The sequence below is a fragment of the Plecotus auritus genome, assembly GCF_963455305.1.
Source record: "Plecotus auritus genome assembly, chromosome: 14".
Classification (NCBI taxonomy): Eukaryota; Metazoa; Chordata; class Mammalia; order Chiroptera; family Vespertilionidae; genus Plecotus; species Plecotus auritus.
In genome coordinates, this window is record NC_137780.1 from 11,927,399 (window position 1) to 11,950,370 (window position 22,972).

Sequence of the window (22,972 nt, forward strand, 5' to 3'; positions counted from 1 at the left end):
AAGAAGGTTGAGAGCGCGCCAGCGCTGGAAAAGGGAGGGCCAAGTACTTGGTTAGAAGAAACCTAAGTTCTTAACCTGCAATGGCAAGCCCTTCTCTTATGAGTCAGCAGCAACATGCTTACTAACATACTTACAGGAGTGCATATTATCAAAAAAGGCTAACGTTCCACCCCTCAGCCTGGAAATGTGAACTGCACGTCAAATAAAATAAAATGGATCCCATAAAAAAGGGGGCTGAGGCAACATGTGACTCCTACAACAGCTAAGTTGGCAAAACCTTGGCTTGACCTTAAAGAACTATACTTGTTAGAATTATTTCCAAATCAATAACCATTAGACCCAAACAATGTTGATTTGTGCCTTTCTGAAAGGGAAATGGCTCAAACAAAATCACTGCAATAAAATCCTCCTCTCTAACGGTGTCCATTTCAACAGGAAGCCCATAAATGTGACTCTCATGAAAAGCCAATAAATAATGAAAAGCCCAGCATTTTATTTTTAATCAGCAAAAATTTAAATGAAGTGTCAGTACTACACTTATTCTGTGATATGTATAATGTGCAGTTTCAAAAGTGGAGAAGCATGCCTTTGTTCAATATTATGCTGTCTGAGGATTCTAAAGGTTTATTTGTATTCTTTCATGTGCAAATAGGTAATGAAAATATATATCTGAATACAGAGGATGATATTCGCAATTACTAAATATGTTTACATGGATTTCTTCAAGTTATCATCAAAATGTCAACAGAAAGTGGAAACCTTGTGGGATAATGTATTTGTGGAATTCTGAGACACCGTGATCTGCTCCAACTTCCTCAGAAAACTGCTTTTTAGAGCGATAAACTAGCCTATTACAAATTCATACATTTTTTTTTAATTTTTAAAGTATATTTTTATTGATTTCTGAGAGGAAGGAAGAGGGAGAGAGAGAGAGAAACACCAATGATGAGAATCATGGATCCACTGCCTCCTGCATGCCCCACACTGGGGATCAAGCCTGAAACTGGGGCATGTGCCCTGACCTGGAATTGAACGTGACCTCCTGGTTCATAGGTTGATGCTCAACCACTGAGCCATGCCAGCCGGGCAATTCATACATATTTTAATAGCCATAATTCAATTCTAAATCTAGTGTTCTTTTTTGCACAATATGTTTCTGGATTTAAATTAGGGGATGGTTCTCAGAAGGGTTTCGAAAGCAGTTCACTGGTAATGAAGCACTGTGGAATATTTTAGTCAGTGACAACAAGATCACAACTGTAAGAAACATTCATCTCCTATCTAATGTCAGCCTCCAGAAGGAGTAACATTCATGAAAAACATGACTGAAGAGGGATAAGGAAAGAGTGGCATATGATATGTTGACAGGATGGTAATAATAATCATAATTATAGGAACATGACTTCCTGTGTCAGGCACTACGCTAAGTGCTTTAGTGACATGCATTATTTAGTTAAATCCTCACATAAAACTTGTAAGGTAAATGCTATCATTATCTCCATTTGACAGACGATGATACAGATAATTAGTGAGCTTAAGGTTACAGGTTATTGAAGTGGCAAGACCATAATTCAAATCTAAGCCATGCTTTTTAATTATTGTGCTATTTAGCTACCTCCATGCTGTCACAAGATTGAAAAGATTTCATTAGATTTGGTACTTAGAGATCACTTTTGAATTAAAGACAGCAGGTTGTATCAAGAGTGAGAGGATAAAATAGCAAATCTATTTTCCTCTCTAAGCATTTTCATTCAAATACTTCTTTTCACAATTTTTATCATACATGTCATTTTTGGAAACATTACCTTCAGTTTCATAATACCTTCACTTATTAAAACATGGAAGTTGCCCAAAGACAGAGAAAGGAGTCAAAAGTCAGGAACAGATAGTTTTCAGAAAAAGAATATATTCACAATATAATTACATATAATAGAATTGTGAATATATTATAAATTCATAAGCTCACTCATAATGAAGACAGACAAATTCAACCACCAAGGCAACAATTTAACCTATAAGGCCATTGGAAGCAGCATCGAGATTTTAAATGCACAAAACTTTTCATTTAATGTTTAGTATTATATGTGAGTTCCTCTTATCAAGACTTTGCTATTCCACCCATTATAAGGGATAATTGCCAATTCTCAATGATATTTAAAGATAATCACATACAAAAATAGTGATGACATACCACATTTCCTTCCTGGTGGGGAATGTTGGAGTACCGACAAAAAGCCATCACTTAGCTTTATGAAGCAAGGAGTTTGTTTGGTTCTTGCTGTTGAAACCAATACATAAAATGAAACTGTTCAACCCCACTGTATAATTTATAAGAAATCAAATTAATGGTGCTGTAAACAACTCAAATATGTTTATCCTGTTCAGATGACAACCTTACAAGACTTTTTTTTCTCATTAAACTTATTTCTGGGTAATATGTCTGCTAGAACTACAGTAATATGTCTGCTAGAATTACTTTAGGTAATTACTAAAATGTCTCAGGAAATAGATAAGTTATGACATAGTATGTACCATTCCTCAGGCTAGTTTGAGTAGCCATTTCTAAGAAGACAGTACATTCACAAATTCTCACAAAATTATTAACCTTAAACAAAAATATTTCTGAAATTTTAGTGAAAATTATGTTTAAATAATACACTTAGTGTGACTATTGATTAATTGATTTTAAATAAATGGAATACTGTATGTGCACTCAAATATTTACATGCAAGTTTAAGAGGTCCTTTCATATAAAAATTTTATTTTGCAAATTTTATTCCTTCTTGCTTAAAAATAATTACTTTAACAAATTATTAAACTGAAAAAGATGCTTTTATTTTCAATGAGAAAAAAATCTTACAGAAAAATTAATTCAGTCATATGCATAATCTTGCAAGTAAACCATTTTCTTTCAAGAATTTCCTACTGCATAACTGTATTTGTTTTTCTATCTAATGCAAATTAAATGAATATTAATCTGCAACATTATGCATTTTCTTCTAAAATGTCACTCAAAAGCTTATCTGCATTGCTGAAAGAATTGAAAAATAAATAATTTGCATATAAACCCATGAGCTCGACTGGGCATTCATTTTCAGTGTAAAATAAGGACCAAATAATACTATTAAGAGGGATGTAATGAAGGTAAAGGGGAAACTCAGACACAAACACACACACAAATGGCAAGAGTGATGCGTTGGAAATAATCAAAAATTCAAATCACAAAAGTGTAAATCTCAACAGATTTCGATAAAACAGAACCTTTCTATCCATACCTTGTTACTGCTTGCCTTCACACACCAGTCAGAATATGCCTCACTAAACACAGCTTTCACACTTAAAGTCCAGAGAGTACACCTTATACACAACATGGAAGTCATGGCATTTCGTTGCCAGTGGAGACACTGGAATATCCCATTGCCACGCTGAGATATATTTCTCCGATTTCCACAGTAAGTTACCTTAAGAACAATAACACGTAGCTGACAATTTGTGAATTCAAAATCGTCTGCCCACTCTTCTGGGTCATTCAAAAATTGGTGATATTCAGAATCGGTATCACACACATAAAGTGAACAGTATGGTTTTAATTTATTACACTTTGACCAAGAATCCATCAGACAGACACTCCAATCTTTTTGTGTTCACAATTTGACCATGAAGAAGCTTGGGGTTTCAAGACTGATACTTTTTATTTATTTATTTTTAAAATCTATTTTTATTGATTTCAGACAGTTCAGACGGGAAGGGAGAGAGAGAGAGAGAGAGAGAGAGAGAGAGAGAGAGAGAGAGAGAGAGAGAGAAACATTGATGTGCTGCCTCCTGCATTCCCCCTACTAAGGATCTGGCCCGTAACCCAGATATGTGCCCTGACTTGAAATGGAACCAGCAATCTTTCAGTGCACAGTACAATGCCCACCCAACTAGGCCATATTGGTCATGGCAAGAGATGAATCTTAAGGGCATTTTTAATCCTTGGAATCTTTTGATTTTATGTCCCCAAAAAAGTTTCACTTCTAAAAAAATAATTGCAAGGAAAGTTATCATCCCCTTGATTTTTATAATAAACATGAAAAGTATTTTTATGTGGGATGAATTTAGTGATGACTATCAAAGGTTATTTTTCAAATAGTGGCTAATCTTCATGAGATTGCATTTTGTGAACAAATACTTAATACATTTTCATTGGGGGTATTAGTTTAAATCTATTTTTCCATTATGCTTTGGGATAATAGTCATGTGTTTCTTTAAGATAAGACAGTCAGAACACAAGGCCGCAGCAGCACAGAGCCTTTGCTAATTCGAGGCTAACAGGAGAGATAGTTTAATTAGTTCGCTGCTATTGTCTATTTAAGTGAGCAGCCAGGGAACGTCTGCTAGGAAAGAGACGGGCAAATACATGGTGAGGCCATTCTCTGCCTCTATGCAACCATCACAGAAGAAGGGAACAGGGAGCCTGCATATCAGACTGGAGAAGGGAAAAAGTTTACAAAAAGAGAGGAGGCCAGGTTGGTGTGGCTCGATTTTTTATGCTTATTTGTGAGATTGTTTTGCTTATTCTTTTTTGTTTGTTTTGTTTTTGTTTGTTTTTTGCTTCTGTTTTCCCTCGCCTTGCTTGATATTAGTTGTTGTTTGTAGTTTGTATTCATCTCCAGGTACTTGTTGCTGGCATTTGTTGGGATAAGTGGCTGTTCTATTGGAGTTTTCTCCCCATATATATAGTTTGTTCCCCTCATATTTCATATTCTCTTTCTTTTCTCTCTTACTTTTTTTTTCCTTTACCCAATTTCATTTTTGCACTCCTTTCTTTTTTTTTCTCTCTTCTTCTTTCTCTCCTATCCTCTAATTTGCCTTTCTCTGGTGGTCACCTTTATTTGGGGACATTAATATCATGAATACATTTCTGTTCAATGCCTTGTGCGTTGTACCTGGTTGTGTTGTATTTTGTGCCTTTAAATCAATGCAGGAGAGAGAGAACTACATAACCAGACACGCAAAGAAGAGAGACCATGGGGATACAAAGAAACAGCCTGCATATAAAAGAAAAGCAGGCATCACCAGAAAAGGAAGTAAACGAAATGGAGGCAAACAACCTGTCAGAGAAAGAATTCAGAGAAATGGTCATAAGGTGGCTAATAAGAATGGAAGACAAATTTGACAATATGTGTAAGAACCAAAAGGAAATGAAGAAGAACCAAGAAGAAATGAAAAATAACATTGCTGCTGTAAAGAACTCAATAGAAAGTATCAGGAGTAGACTAGAAGAAGCAGAGGACTGCATCAGTGAGCTAGAAGACAAGGTAGGAAAAAATACGCAAGTAGAGCAGCTTCTAGAAAAAAAATTAAAAAGCAGGAGGAGAGCCTAAGGTAACTTTGGGACAACACGAAACAAAACAACATCCACATAATAGTGGTTCCAGAAGGAGAGGAAACAGAGCAAGGAATAGAAAACCTGTTTGAAGAAATTATGACAGAAAACTTCCCTGATATAGGGAAGAAAAAACCCACACAAATCCAAGAAGCTCACAGAGTCCCAAGCAAAATGAACCCCAAAAGACCAACGCCAAGGCACATTATAATTAAATTGGCAAACATCAAAGACAAAGTAAGAATCTTAAAAGCGGCCAGAGAGAGACAGAAAGTTACCTACAAAGGAACCCCCATCAGACTAGCGAATGATTTCTCAACAGAAACTCATCAGGCCAGAAGGGAATGGAATGAAATATACAAAGTCATGCAAAGGAAGGGTCTGAATCCAAGAATACTGTACCCAGCAAGGCTATCAATCAAAATGGAAGGTGAAATCAGGAGCTTCACAGACAAAAAAGGACTAAGGGAATTTATTACCACCAAACCAGCAATGTAAGAAATGCTAAAGGTTCTGCTGTAAAAAAAAGAAAAGAAAAGAAAAGAAATAGGAACCGAAGAAGGAACACAGGGGTAAAGAATAAAAATGGCGACAAATAAGTACCTATCAATAATAACTTTAAATGTAAATGGATTAAATGCCCCAATCAAAAGACATAGGGTAACGGATTGGATAAGAAAACAAGACCCATATATCTGCAGTCTACAAGAAACCCACCTCAGAAAAAAAGACACACACAGACTGAGGTTGAAGGGATGGAAAAAGGTTTTTCAGGCAAATGGAAATGAAAAAAAAAGCTGGGATAGCAATACTTATATCTGACAAATTAGATCTCAAAGTGAAGGACATAACAAGAGATAAGGAAGGCCACTTCATAATACTAAAGGGAGCAATCCAACAAGAAGAAATAACTCTGGTAAACATATATGCACCCAATACATGAGCACACAAATACATAAAAAAACTCCTGGAGGATATCAAGGGAGAGATTGACAGCAATACAATCATAGTAGGAGACTTTAATACCCCACTATCACCATTGGACAAATCCTCTAAACAAAAAATCAGCAAAGAAACATCAATCCTAAATGACTCACTAGACCAGATGGAATTAATTGACATCTTCAGAACATTTCACCCCAAAGCCACAGAATATACATTCTTCTCAAGTGCATATGGGTCATTTTCAAGGATAGACCATATGTTGGGACATAGGCAAAGTCTCTTCAAATTCAAGAAGATAGAAATCATATCAAGCATCTTCTCAGACCACAATGGCATAAAACTGGAAATCAGCTACAATAAAGACAATCCAAAGAAATCAAACAGATGGAGACTAAACAGCATGCTATTAAACAAAGACTGGGTTACCAGAGAGATCAATGAAGAAATAAAAAACATTATGGCAACAAATGACAATGAAAATACAACATTCCAAAATCTATGGGACACAGTGAAAGCAGTCTTGAGAGGGAAGTTCATAGCTCTACAAGCATACTGCAAATAAACAAGAAACAAAGGTAATAAATTACCTAACACTACAACTCAAAGAGTTAGAAAAAGAGCAACAAGAAAAGCCCAGTGTAAGCAGAAGGAAGGAAATAATAAAGATCAGAGTGGAGATAAACGACATAGAGACCAAAGAAACAATACAAAAGATCAACAAAACCAAGAGCTGGTTCTTTGAAAGGATAAACAAGATTGATGAACCTCTAGCCAGGCTCACCAAGAAGCAAAGAGAGAGTACCCAAATAAACAAAATCAGAAATGAAAGAGGTGAAATAACAACAGATCCTGCCAAAATACAAAGGATTGTTAAAAAATACTATGAACAACTCTATTCCAACAAACTGTAGGACCTGGAGGAAATGGACATATTCCTAGAAAAATATAACCTTCCAAAACTCAATCAGGAAGAATCAAAACAGCTCAATATGCCAGTAACTATGGAAGAAACTGAAGCAGTCATCAAAAAGCTTCCAGCAAACAAAAGCCCGGGGCCAGACAGCTTCACAGGAGAGTTTTACCAAACATTCAAGGAAGAACTAAAACCTATCCTCCTCAGACTATTCCAAAAAATTCAAGGGAAGGAACACTTCCAAGCTCCTTCTATGAAGCCAGCATCACCCTAATACCAAAACCAGATAAAGACAACACAATGAAGGAGAATTACAGGCCAATATCCCTCATGAATGTAGATGCCAAAATCCTCAACAAAATTCTAGCAAATCGGATCCAGCAGTACATCAGAAAGATCATACACCATGACCAAGTAGGATTTATCCCAGGAATGCAAGGATGGTACAATATCCTCAAATCAATAAACGTGATACATCACATAAACAAATTGAGAGATAAAAATCACATAGTCATATCAATTGATGCAGAAAAAGCATTTGACAAAATCCAACACCTTTTCTTGATAAAAACTCTCAACAAGGTGGGAATAGAAGGATCATACTTCAACATAATAAAAGCTGTATATGATAAACCCACAGCGAACATCATACTCAATGGGCAAAAACTAAAACCATTTCCCCTAAGAACAGGAACAAGACAGGGATGCCCACTCTCACCACTCCTGTTTGACATAGTACTGGAAGTATTAGCCATTGCAATTAGACAAGAAGAAGAAATAAAAGGCATCCAAATTGGAAAAGAAAAAGTAAAGCTGTCCTTATTTGCAGATGACATGATATTGTACATAAAAAACCTGAAAGACTCCATCAAAAAACTAATAGACTTAATAAATGAATTCGGCAATGTAGCAGGATACAAAATTAATTCCAAGAAATCTATGGCATTTCTATACACCAATAGTGAACTTACAAAAAGAGAGACTAAAAAAGCAATCCCATCGCACCAAAAAAATTAAGATACCTAGGAATAAACTTAACTAAGGAGGTAAAAGACCTATACACGGAAAACTACAGGACACTGAAAAAAGAGTTAGAGGAAGACATAAATAGATGGAAGAACATACCATGTTCATGGATTGGTAAAATCAACATCATTAAAATGTTCATACTACCCAAAGCAATCTATAGATTCAATGCACTCCCCATTAAAATACCAATGGCATATTTCACATACCTAGAAAGAACTCTCCAAAAATTCATCTGGAATAAAAAAAGACCCCGAATAGCCACAGCAATCCTGAGAAAGAAGAACAAAGTAGGTGGGATCTCAATACCAGATTTCAAGCTGTATTACAAAGCCACTGTTCTCAAAACAGCCTGGTACTGGCACAAGAACAGACATATAGACCAATGGAAAAGAATAGAGAATCCAGATATCGACCCAAACCACTATGCTCAATTAATATTTGACAAAGGAGGCATGAACATACAATGGAGTCAAGACAGTCTCTTCAATAAATGGTGCTGGGAAAACTGGACAGATACATGCAAAAAAATGAAACTAGACCACCAACTTACACCATACACAAAAATTAACTCAAAATGGATACAGGACTTAAACATACAACGGGAAAACATAAAAATACTAGAGGAATCCACAGGCAGCAAAATCTCAGACATATGCCGAAGCAATTTCTTCACTGATACAGCTCCTAGGGCAATGGAAGATAAAGAGAAAATAATCAAATGGGACTACATCAAAATAAAGAGCTTTTGCACAGCAAAAGAAACCATCAACAAAACAAGCAGAAAGCCCACTGTATGGGAGAACATATTTTCAAATGTTATCACTGATAAAGGTTTAATCTCCAACACCTACAGGTAACTTATACAACTTAATAAAAGGAAGATAAATGATCCAATAAAAAAATGGGCAATGGACCTAAGTAGAATCTTTTTGAAAGAAGACAGAAGGAAGGCAAAGAGACATATGAAGACATGCTCAAAGTCACTAATCATCAGAGAGATGCAAATCAAAACGACAATGTGGTACCATCTCACACCTGTCAGAATGGCAATCATCAACAAATCAACAAACGACAAGTGCTGGTGAGGATGCAGAGAAAAAGGAACCCTCATGCACTGCTGGTGGGAATGCAGACTGGTGCAGCCACTGTGGAGAATAGTATGGAGTTTCCTCAAAAAACTAAAATTGGAGCTCCCATTTGACCCAGTAATCCCACTTCTCGGAATATATCCCAAGAGACTAGAAACACCAATCAGAAAGGATATATGCACCCCTATGTTCCTAGTAGCACAATTCACCATAGCTAAGATTTGGAAACAGCCTAAATGCCCATCAGCAGATGAGTGGATTAGAAAACCATGGTATATCTACACAATAGAATACTACGCTGCTATAAAAAAGAAGGAATTCTTACCATTTGCAGCAGCATGGATGGACCTGGCGAGCATTATGTTAAGTGAAATAAGCCAGGCAATGAAAGAAAAATACCGCATGATCTCACTAACTGATGGAAAATAAAGAACATTATAACCTGATGAATGAAAAGATAGATACAGAGGCAATAAAACACCGAACAGACTGTCAAATTATAGCGGGAAGGCTGGGAAGTGTTGGGGAGGGAGGGAAATAGATCAACGAAAGAACTTGTATGCATGCATATAAACACACCAATGGACAGAAGACACTGGGGGGGTGGGATGAGGGCATGTGACAAGGGGTAGGGGAGGCTGGGGGAAGGTCAATGGGGAAAAAAAAGATATATGTACTAATATATGTAATACTTTAAACAATAAAAAATATTTAAAAAAGAAAACAATACATAAACATACTTTGTGTAATTTTTTCCACCAACATTTGTTGGACATCTATGTATCATCATAGATCTCTTCAGTCTGAGAGGCAAATTCCATGGATAAGTATTACTAATTAATTCACGTAAGACCCTTCTCTAGGACAAATAAATTTTACTGGGTAATTCTTGCATCCTACAGTAGATTATGGAATTATTTTTCCAATTGAAAATCATAAGAAAAAAATCAGTAACTAATAGAAAAAGTAATCTAAACTATTTTTTAACTTGCTACTTGGTTTAAAAGGTATTAAGTAAATAAAACATATTACAAAATACAAATAGTAAGTATGAATTTTGGCTTTAACTTTGGAAAGGCCAATTTGAAGGTGCAACTAATCTTTTACTATTATTCACATTACATGGTTAATAAAATAAAAGAGCTAATATCCTAATCTTAATTTTATGACTCCTGCTTTAAAAGTTGGAAATTTTAAGTATTGCAATTACATAGCAATTATTTTATTTTATATTAAAGCACAAAAAACATAATGAATATCCTTTTGGGACATTTTCTTACAACAAGAGAGATAATGCACATGAGTAGTTATTTCATAAAACTCCATTTAAATATACACAATACACACACACACTAAAAGAAAGCCAAAAAAAACAACACCTAAAAACATGAAGAGGTATTATTACTTAGTATTTTCTTTTCCCTCTGATTTTAAACTTTACATTTTTGACATCGTGTCCAATAAAAGACTAAAAGACACACACACACACACACACACACACACACACACATTAGCAACTCAGAAGACCCAGAACATGATAACAGAAGAGAACAATAGTGATAATTTTGGTAATTCTATTTGGAAGAAGATCACAAAGATAATGACAGAGAGGAATCAGACTGCTTGGTAAGATGGAACCACTGAGAGAAAAATAATCAAATAAATTATTTGTTTGAATGCCAAAAAATCATAAGTGTTATTTTCTCCTCTGTAAATAATTCTGTGGACTCGTAGTGCTGTTCATTTTCTCATTTTAATAGCAAAAATCATGAATTCGCTGTTAGACCAAAAATTATTACTTACAAATTCTATTGGTTGTTACAAAGCATGACTTTTATTTATAATCATGAGATGATATACAACCCTCATTAAGAACTGGCTTTTCTGAAAGTTGATTATAATCCTTAAACGCTTGACTTAGTATTTCTATTTTATTCGTGAGTGAAATTTTTCCAATGTCAACTAAAGGACATTTAAAGTATAAATTTACAGATATATCTGATTGTGAAATAAAATGAAATCAAATTTTAGCCCTGGTTGGTGTGGCTCATCTTTCTCCACTTCTTATGAAGAGCTCTATCTTCTCTTTTGTTTTGGTCATGTCCTGGATTGTTTGTTTTACAACCACATTTAGTTTGTAATTCTAAACCATATAATCCCATTGCACCTATTCTGTGAGCTTTGTATGGTAGAATCACGGGTGCAAATTTTTCCTGCGTTGTGTTCCTTTCACTTAACATTCTATCTAGGTGTTTTATTCACTCTGTTAATATACCTGAACTGACCAATTATTTTTTTATATTTAATGTATTTTAAGAAATTCTTACATATCCCAACATCATGGAAGTATTTCCCTCTGTTTTCTTCTAGAAGCTTAATATGTTGCCTTTCCTATTTTAGATCCTCATCCCATATCAAGCAGTGCTGTGTAGGTGGTAGGACAAAATAATCCTATTTCTCCTTTTCGCAAACAAAAACCCAAATTGCAGAATCATTTATTCAGAAGTTCACCCTTTCTCATATACTGTTTCATTAATGGCCCTGTCATATATGAAGTGTCCATATATCCGTCCATCGTTTTCCAGGGCAGCTTGTCCTTAATGGCATTTGGTAAATATAATTGTGTAAGGGAAGATGGCTACAAAGTCCATAAGGCACAGCCTTTATTTCAATTGTCTCTTATTCTCACTCAAACTTCATTTTGAAAAACTGCTGAGGAAGCAAGTCAGTTGCAGTAATCTGACATACCTTTACATTATTTTGAAAGATTACAAGAAAAGCATTACCATGTTCCTCGTCATTCACTTGCACTTGTGGTTAAGCAAAAAAAATGTTAGAACTCAAGGTCAAATTTTTTATTATTCTGTATTCTCGTAAGTGAATAATTGCCTATGTAAAATGTTCCTTTTATGGGAACAAAATTCACCACCCTATGACTTTAGAATTCATGTCCATGGTTCGAGATCATTGTAAGTTGGAGTTACTAAAAGTGAATCCCTCATCCAGAGCTCCTGTGAGTTATGAAAAGGATGAGGACTGTAAGAAATTACGCATTTGCTGGCGAGCATACTCCCTCAGGGTGTTTCTAGAATATGATAACTACAATCACAAGGCTCCAATTTATTTAGGGCCAGGTGTGCTCCTATTCTACCCTTCAGAGCAGACGTGATTCCTCCAGGCTTAGTCTATTTTCTAAAAGTGAGAACACTCACTTAAAATCCCTGTGCTTAGGTTCTATTTTCAATCTCTAGCTAAGAGAGAAAGACAGCTGAAAACCCAACTTTTAATGTTTAACCAAAAAAGCAGTTTCGTGTTAGCAAGCTCACTGTAGATTCTCCAATTCAATGACCTCCTCATAAAATAACCACCTCTTGAGTCATAATGTAGTTTCAGACCAAAATCTAAAAAGTACTTCATAACACTCATTAATTTAAAAATACAAAGATAAGCCCTCTTAGTCGACAAAACGCGCCTTGTGAAAAGAAAGGTATTTCTTTCTCTTTAAGCCCTGACCATGATCTTACTAATGTTTAGTTGTTATGATCTTGCTGTTCTGTATCTGTGGTAAAAAGGACAATATGATTCTGGGAAGGAGCCAGATGAAGAAAGACAACTGAAAGAGATTTGACCTAATTATCTTAACAGGCTTAATATGTTTTACATTCATAACCACTGCCTTTCAAAAACTATGTCAACACAATATCCTGCATAAAGTAGCTTATGGCAGTAATAAAATGCACTAGTAGAATTTTGCCGGTCACTTTTTGAAATTATGTGGTCTTTCAAAATCATGAAGCTAGTGATTAAAATGGGAAAATATAGATTTTCCATCTCTGTGTATTAATCACAAATTCTGTATTTGAGGTTGGACATTTGTGAACAATAAAGTCTCTGATAATTATTTTTGAAGACAGATATGAAAAACAAAAGTAACAACAAAGAAACCAGAAAGCTATTCTAATCCTTGCTGTTGAGATGGTCCTGATATGTCGAAAATAAAGTTAACTTCTCCAGAAGAACTCAGATCCATTATATTGGAGGGAGGGGTGACGAGAACTCTCTGAAATTTAGGGAAATACTAATTAGACAAACAAGATATCTTATTGGGCAAGGCAAAAGGAATCTTCATGAATATATTATATTGCTCATTCCACGCCAACCATCAATGACCATAGGTAGCATCATTAGGCAATGTTTCAAAGTCACATAGAAGTTATAGTCTGGCCCAAGCAGGGGACAAGGACATCATATTCCACGGTTTACAAACAGACAACTTCCATACATGCTTATTCAAGCCACAAAGATAAAGATGTCAGAAAGTCGAGAAGTACAGGACTAATGGAGGTTGTTAGGAATAGAGTCCCATGAATTCTAAATGGAATATACAAGCCTTGAAAACCAATCCCAAGGTGTTGTTTGCCATTACCTTTCACTGTGGCAATCCAAATAATGTTGATGCCTCTCAGTCAGTCAGCCTAGAACCTCTAAAACATGTCAAACCTTGTTTGCAACTCACAACCAATCAACGGGTGAGCCAAACTCCAACACCCACACACAAGACACTTCTGACCTCCCGACAGAGATGCCAATAGATGGTGGAGACAAGTGTGCACCCGTTTGACTGACAGACTGTTAAAACCCGCCTGCAGAATGCTGACATAGAAGACATTCTCACCACCTTCAACTCAAGTCATTTCACAAAATCTGTGAAGGAAAGTGGGCTAAACCAACACCCACATGAAAAGGAATACAACTGGAATCATAATATACTGACTTTTTCCTATTGCATTTCAGAAAGAACATCTTTAATATTTGTCATTTTTTAAAAAAAAATAAATTAGAGTAAGTCTTTTTTGTAGACTTGTGACCATGTTCTGGCTGCCTGGACTAAGGATTTCTAAACACACACACACACACACACACACACACACACACACACACACACACTCTCAAACCAGTAATTCTATGATGCTTCATAGAACTAGTTCAGTACCTTCAATCTGTTTGGTAAATACGCATTGCTGGTAGAATTTATACATTTCCCATGCTATAAAGACCCCACATACAGACCAGAAGCACAGCGCTCTCTGGTGCACAGATACCACATAAAATAAAACATATATATCACATATTTACATATAGACACACAAATGCAAAGCTAAGTTTTGCTTCTCCATGAATGTTCAACAAATCACTGGGAATCATAAGCTTCTATCTCGAAGAAATTAGCCAATCAAAACTTTCATAAAACATTCTCTATGGCATAGACTCAGGCGCATTTGTATATCCTCTATTTAATGGATTCATTGAGTTCGGGGCAGGAAGTCTGTTGGATTTAACATACAGCTTCTTCTGTGTAACTATTTAGAGTTAAACATAGAAGAGCAGTAAAAGCTAAAGGCCATATATCTCAATCCCTTCTTCTTTCTTGGCCTCTGCTATCATGTCCTGTTTATCTTTTTCCTTCTATTCCATTGCGATTTCTGCCATTGCCATAGTCTGAATGGACTCAACTTCTCAATGACTAGTACAAGATACCATTTCCATTGAAGCTCAAAAAAGGTAACAACACAGCATAGCATAAGTGGAAATGAAAACACCATTTGAGAAAATTCACTGAACAATGTTGAGGATGATGAACTCAGCCTCAAAGGTCACTGGCATTGACTTGAATGCACAGAAGGATTCTAGGATCTGAAAGGGACCCACAAGAGGTCACTGTTTTCACGTTTTCCTGGAATACATCTATGAGAAATATGTTCAAACTAGAGGCCCGGTGCACAAAATTTGTGCACTCGGAGGGGGGGGTCCCTCAGCCTGGCCTGCACCCTCTCACAGTCCGGGAGCCCCGGAGGATGTCTGACTGCCAGTTTAGGCCTGCTCCCCGGGACTAAGCCAGCAGTCAGACATCCTCAGTGTTACTGCGGAGTTGGGAGAGGCTCCCTCCACCACCGCTGCGCTCACCAGCCGTGAGCCTGCCTTCTGGCTGAGTGGCGCCCCCCCCCCCCCCCCCCCGTGGGAGTGCACTGACCACCAGGCGGCAGCTCTTGCATTGAGCATCTGCCCCCTGGTGGTCAGTGCATATCATAGTGACCGGTTGTTCTGCCCTTTGGTTGATTTGCATATTAGCCTTTTATTATATAGGATAACAAAAAGAAATGATGGAGGCAAATGGTAAATAAGAACCCTCCTGATGACAACCCTCTCCCCTCTGAAACTCCCCCTTAGAGAAACGCATTCACACAAAGCCTCCAAGGCAGAGAGCTCTGTAACAGCCTGCCTGTGGCCCCGTACCTGTATATCTTGTATCTTGTGCTAAATCCCTGACGGCTTCGGTCCACAAAATCAGTGTATTCCTGTGAGCGATGGAAGGGTCCCTTATCATACAGGAGCCAGTCGAAGGGGCTTGTGGCATGCTGGTCAGAGACAGCAGCAACGGCGAACACCCAGCAGTGCAGACTCAGGGCTATCCACTCCCATAGAGCCATCAGAGAGAGCACTTCAGCACCGGCTCCGCTGCGCCATACCATGCTTCCTCTGGGCACTTGGCGCCTTCATCCTCTTAGCTTGCCCTCAACACCTAGACAAAACACAGGCCATTAGTGAGCGCCCACAGCGTGCTTTCCAGCAGGGAAGCAGTGCAGGAGGCTGATCCATTAACAAAAAAAATCTAATAGCATTGCTTTAAACTGGGCCCTAGCAAAAGTGACTAAGGAAACTCAAGTGACTGATCCGTCACAGCTGTGTCCCTGTCGCACCCGTGTCTCTGTGAGTGTGCTGGGAAGGAAGACACGAGTCACAAGGGGCTCCTATGGTGGTGTCTGCAGTAGATCGTGAAGACCTCTAAAGCGACAATGAAAAGCCTGGACTCACAATTCTCTTCTTTTTTCTGCTTATAAATGTTTTATCACATTGAACACTTTATAAATAATGAATGTTTAATTATATTATAATCCGTTATAAATTTTAATGCTAAGTGTACTTTATTATTTAGTTATTTTAGGACAATTCTTGCAAATGAATTAAAGATATTTAGGTAGTTATTTTCATAACATAGATGAAATTGGATGGACTAAAACTATGGGTTTAGGAATAAATAAATAAATATATAATGTTTATATACGTTAGTATGTGTGTGTCTGTCTATCTCTCTATATAGATAAATAAAGGAATGGATGGGTGTGTGGAGGGGGGAAGAGTATAGGTGTGTGTTTGCTCAGCTATTTTTTCCCATTATCCTATTAGAAACAAACTTTTCTGATTATTTAAACAGAATCATAGTTAAATTATTTTTAGGATCTTTCAAAGATTTCAATGTGCCTCTGTGTATTATTCATAACATAAGTAGGCATACCTACAGAGTTCACATACACACAGAAACTAAGACAATGCAGATTATATGTAAACTATGAAACCATATATATTAATTTTAGGAGCATTCAGAAATAAAGTAACAAGAGGCATGATCCCAGGGTGGCAGAGCAAAGCAACTTTACATGAAACAGACACCACACACAAAAAAATCCTACACATATCTGAATTCAATTCTACTTTCTCAGTTCACAATTTTTTCCAACATTATTATTTATAGCACATAGAACTGAGCATTATGTAAATTTTACTAATGAGAAAGTTTGCGTTGTAAAAGTTTCTAGTCAGCAAAATCTCTTTAGAAAGCAATCCAAATGCACAGTATTAGGTAAATATTTTAATTATAGCTGTCATATTTCTCTGGTGTTTGGATAAGGCAATTGATAGCTTTAATTTGCTTTCTAGTTATAGCCCTATAATTCATAATTTAATCCTAAACTATTTATTGATGAGAGGTTTACAGCAATAATTTTGCAACTATAAAGATTGTCAAAACAGAAGTACAATGTGAATGACCAAGGTCATGATATCCACAGTCTTACCCACCACACCATTGAAAGGACTAATACCTACACACTATATGAGTTGCTCTAATCACATGAGCTATTTCACTGTGGTCATTGAAGAATGCCATCTTTGTAAACAACATAGGAAGCCTTCCAAGTGAATACATTTTAAAAATTATTTATCATAAAAAAATAAAATCACATAATAGAAACATTTTGAAATAGGGGTTGGGAGTTGCTGGGTCTCCACCAACTACTTGTCTAAATGGAGCACTGTCAAATGACTCAACTCATAATTTCCAATTCTGATGGAGCAAATAGTTATTTTTTACATAGTATTTTTCTTATGTGGGAGCTATGACATTTTTCTTAGTATTAATGCATTTCGCTTACATTCATAAACTAAGAATTATTATTATTATGCATAATGAAACAGTATAATCCCCCTGTGACTAACAAATCTTTCCTATCTTTGTTAAACACACATTTTCATTCTGCTGATCAAATATATTCAAACTCGCACCATTTAATCATTGCTACAAAAATGTTATATTTTCCTATGTGAAGCCGCAAGAATAGGGCCTTGTATGTGGTAGAGCATGTTTCAAAGCATGTTTCCGACTGGTGCAAAATCGTAATTATACACCTAACTCTTTGAGCTTAAATCATCACATTAAACATAACTCTGCTCAAGCACGTGAGTTTGTAAGACACAGAGCATTACAGAAAAAGTGGGCAACCACAGGCCTGGACTAAGGTCCTCTTCTCAAATTCTGCAATTTTTCAATATATAATTACCCAGAACCACTGTTTTTATTCTTTCCTTCACCAAGTGTGCTCAAGAGGTTTCGTGGTCCTCATTCCCTCATCGTAACATATAGGAAGATGGAACAATTTTCTTAAAATATGTTTGGGGAAACTACCTAAAGGTGTTAATATTAGGTTTTATCTTTATGGTTTTGTTGTTGTTGTTCTGTGTGTGTGTGTGTGTGTGTGTGTGTGTGTTCTATTTATTTATTCACTTATTTATTTTTATTGAATTTATTGGGGCAACATTTGTTAACAAAATTACATAGGTTGCCGGTGTACAATTCTGTAATACATCATCCGCATAATGTACTGTGTATTCACCACAGCAAGTCAAGTCTCCTTCTGTCACCACTGATTCTACCTTTACTCTCCTCTACCTGCCCCCACCTTCCTTTCCAACTGGTAATCACCATAAGGGTGTCTGTGTCTTTGAGGTCGGTTATTATTGTTGTTTTTGCTTAATCCCTTCACCTTTTTCACTCTGCCCCTATCCTACTCCCCTCTGGCAGCTGTGAATCTGTTCTCTGTATCTATGAGTCTGTTTCTATTTTGTTTGCCTTTTTAGTTGTTGTTCATAAGATTCCACACATGAGTGAAATATGCCACTTGTCTTCCTCTGACTGACTTATTTCACTTAGCATAACGCTCTTCTGGTCCATCCAGGCTGGTAAGATTTCCTTATCTTAACGGCCCACTCGCTTTCCAGTGCGAAATGTGCCACTGCTTTTTTAACCACTTATTTACTAACGAGAGGCCCAGTGCATGGGTTCATGCCACGATGGGATCCCTTGGCCTGGCCTGTGGGGATTGGGCCAAAACTGCCTCGCTGACATCCCCCAAGGGGTCCCGGATGGTCAGAGGGTGGTTCCGGGGTGACGTACCCCAGAATCAGGCTCCCTCCTCTCTGATTCTTGGTGCATCACCTGAGAACCACCGCTGCCAAGTGACCGCAGCTCGGCAGCTCCTGCATTGAGCATCTGCCCCCGGTGGTCAGTGCACGTCACAGCGTAGCCGGTCGCTTAGGCTTTTATATATATAGATGGGCACTTGGGTTGCTGCCAAACCTTGGCTACTGTAAATAACACTGCAATGAACATAGGGCTGCATTTATTCTTTCAAATTAGTCTTTCAGGTTTTTCTGAATATATTCCCAGAAGTGGAAGCGCTGGGTCATACAGCAGTTCCATTTTTAATTTTTTGAGGAAACTCCATATTGTTTTCCCTTGCCCAAGGTGATATAGCAGAAAAAATATTGCTCTGAGAAATGTCCTGCCTATGTTTTCTTCCAGGATTTTTATGGTTTTGAGTCTAACATTCAAGTCTGTCAATATTATTTCCATTCTATTCCTGTATGTAAATTACTTTCATCTTTATTTTAAACTGTCTTTTGTTTCACTGTTTTGGTAGTCAAAGACAGTCATGGTTAAAATAACTTTTTCTGAAGCATTCCTCATATTTTACTTTAAAATTAGACCTTGTAATCTCAACATACTATGCAAAACATCCTGCATCTGAACTTTATGCTTCAGTCTCTGACCACTTTCCTTATGAATTGGAAATAAGTACAATTTGAACCTTACCAAGATATTTTGTGATATGACCCCATAAGTTGATACACTGAGATAGTTTGTATTTAAACTGTAAAGAGAACACAGGTGACTCCGAGTTTGGCTATCTCTCCTCCCCCCCCCCCTGCCTTTTTTTAAAATTAATCTTCAATTGAGAATATTTTTCCATTTAATTTTAGAGAGAGTGGGAAGGAGGGGAAGAGAGAAGGAGAGAGAAACATTAATTAGAGAGAGACTTATCAGTTGGTTGCTTCCTGCACCCCCGACCAAGGCCAGGGATTGAGCCTGTAACTGAGGTACGTGCCCTTGACCAGAATAGAACCCGCAACCCTTCAGTCCATGGGCCAACGCTCTATCCACTACAAACCAGCTAAGCCTGAGTTTGGAAATTTTTAGAACAATTTCCCTGATGTGAAGGACAGAACTGAGGAATGGAGCTCCCCTTCTCTTAATTTTTCCTAATCAGTTCTGCCATTAGGTAGTAGCATTTAACTTCCTCTTTATTGGTAGGACAAGATTGTATTGGCAGGATCAAGCTTGAGATTAGTTCCCTCCGCAGTATATCCTCCTCAGAGGAATAAGAAACCCTCATTAAGATGGAAACCACTTAAAGCTGTAATTCAGAGGCTGGGTATTGCCTGATCAGCTAAAATAAATAACCAGAAAGACTTTCTGGAATACAGGTTTAGCAGTTAAATGACTAGAAAGCTTCACTTCTAAGGCCAGTCTTAATGTATAGAATGTAATTTAAAACAAGGAAGCTCAGTTCTTTAAAAAAAAAAAAAAAAAGGAAGTAAAGTGAGAAAGTACAAAAGTAATGCATTACTAACAGATGAATATAATGATAATCTCTTGCTGGGGTAAGCAGATAAAATGAAACAGCACATAACATTTAGAGAAAAGGACTTGAACTCGGTGCGTGTTCCCTAATGACTGTGTACACAATAGCGTGTTAACCATTAGCAGGTCACAGGGTTACTGAAACATAATCCCTGCCAGCAAGTCCTTCATAATTTGGTTAAACCAACAGAGGTGTTAAAAAGGGTGATAGTAACATATTCAGAAACTTTGGAAGATTCATGAATGGACAACCATCCAGTCTACAGTTATTTTAATAATTTACATACTACCATATTCAAAAGAACTCAAGGTAGATATTAACCCACAAGAACTAAAAATAACAAAAAGAGGTGATCTACAACAAGCAAGCCAACCCAATGTCAAGTAGGTAAGTCTCCATCTGTCATTCTCCAATGCCTCTGCACCACCTCCTAAGAAAGAAGGCAGAACATTGTGTGTTTCTGACTAGAGGAAGACACTTTAGCAATGATGCCTAGAACATCTTTCCCAGTTGCGAGAGATGCTGGAAGGGCCCATGTTTTCACATGTTAGTTAGTTTTGCATTGACCGGTGTCAGTGATATATTCTAGCTCCTCTAAACTTTTTTTTAACAATAAGCACCTGACTTCCCCATTTTTTATCCAACACACAATTCTGAAAACATTTGATATTTTCAAGGGCCATTCTTGTCAATATTACTTTAACTACTAACATAACTCAAACAGTCTTTGAAACGCAAAAAGTCACACAGAACTTAAATTATAAAGAACTACATTTCAGAAGGAAAATACACCTACATGATAAACTTAATCTACATTCGTGAAGGGTGTTTTTATATAAAAAGAACCAGCCAGATTTTGAAGGATATTATAAGAAAGTATAAATGGGACATTACCATGTCTGACATATAGACTATTTAACATCAGCTATACTCAGCATGTCACGTACACAATTTTAAAAATCAAGTTGTCTGAACTTGTCAGAAATTACCTTCTAAACAATAATTATTAGAATCAGCATTATAGGACTTATCGGAGACCAAAGTTTGGTAATAGATAAATTTTCAGTTAACAGTTACTAATTGTGTAGTTTCAAATCCTGAGCAATTAAATTTCCATTTTCAGCTTAGACATCTAAAAATCTAAATCTAAAAGATAGTAAAGGATGTAAAATGTTTATCATTTTTTTGATGAAAGAATCATTGAAGATAGATTAAACTTTTGTTTATTTTACTGACTCAATATTGATGAGAAATAAATATTTTAATAGTTAATAACCACAGTTTATATTGGAGTTGCTGATTCTTACTCTAAATAAGACATGATTTCCTTAAATAACAGCTGTCAAGGATGGGTTTTAAAAAGAATAGACATGAGTGATCTTTCATATTCACGTTGGCCTATCTCTGTATGATCACAATTTGTCATTTTGTCTTTCAAATTGGTTAAACAAGAGATGTGTTAACATGTCTGCATTTTATGGATGGGTGGAAGGCACAGATGAAAATCTGATACAATTCACTCTACGAGGAAACTTGGATGCTCCAAGTTATATTTCCCCATAGTTCTGTTGCTAGTCAAACATAATTAGTGTTAGCCCAAATACAGAGACAGCTCTACCTTGGAAATGTCAATAATCTGCCTTGGATCTAAAAGTACTCAAATAAGGAGTGACGTATTGCAAAAATGTGTGTGTGCTGGAGAGGTGGGTTGTAAATACTTGTCCTATGTGCCCAAAGGTGAGAAAGATACTTAAAACAAGCACCTTGGTAAAAAAATGTTTTAAGATGAATATATTGATTTCAGAGAGGAACGAAGAGGCAGAGAAAGAAACATCAATGATGAAAGAGAAGCACTGCCCTACCAGTGGTCAGCAAACTGCGGCTCGCGAGCCACGGTTTGCCGCTCTGTTGACTAATGAGTTTGCCGACTACTGCCCTAGCCGGTTTGGCTTGGTGGATAGAGCGTCGGCCTTCGGACTGAAGGGTCCCAGGTTTGATTCCAGTCAAGGGCACATGCCTGGGTAGTGGGCTAGATCCCAGTGAGGGGCGTGCAGAAGGCAGCCAATCAATGATTCTCTCTCATCATTGATGTTTCTATCTCTCTCCCTCTTCCTTCCTCTCTGAAATCAATAAAAATATTTTTTTAAAAAAGGAAAGAGAAGCATTGATTGACTGCCTCCTGCATGCCCCCTACTGGGGATGGAGCCTGCAACCCTGGCATGTGCTCTGACCAGGAATCGAACCTTGACCTCCTGATTCATAGGTCAACATTCAACCAGTGAGCCACACTGGCTGGGCTTAAGATGAATTTTTAAAGGCATGTAGACTGCACCTTTAGAAATGGCTCAGGATCCCCTTCTTCTTAGCTCTTAACTTTAAGTTTCAATTCCCAGAGTCAACTGAATTCCATTTTCTTAGTTCCCATTTGAAAAATGAAAGTGCTGAGTTGGGGCAATTATGAAAGACAGGTAGAAACTTTCTGTAAGTAGAAAAGAGTATATCTTACAAATCCAGAAAACTCAGATTCCATCTG

The 22,972-nt window shown here is 36.9% G+C and overlaps 1 protein-coding gene across 3 annotated transcripts in view; it reads right to left on the bottom strand.

The window, feature by feature from the left end:
• BRINP3 (BMP/retinoic acid inducible neural specific 3) overlaps positions 1-22,972 on the bottom strand; it is a 169,719-nt gene that overhangs the window by 137,463 nt on the left and 9,284 nt on the right. For all 3 annotated transcript variants that reach the window (XM_080650894.1, XM_080650896.1, XM_080650895.1), the window contains exon 2: positions 15,638-15,923. In XM_080650894.1, coding sequence (XP_080507020.1) covers positions 15,638-15,873 — 236 coding nt within the window. In that variant the 5' untranslated portion in view covers positions 15,874-15,923. The remainder of the gene's footprint in view (positions 1-15,637; positions 15,924-22,972) is intronic.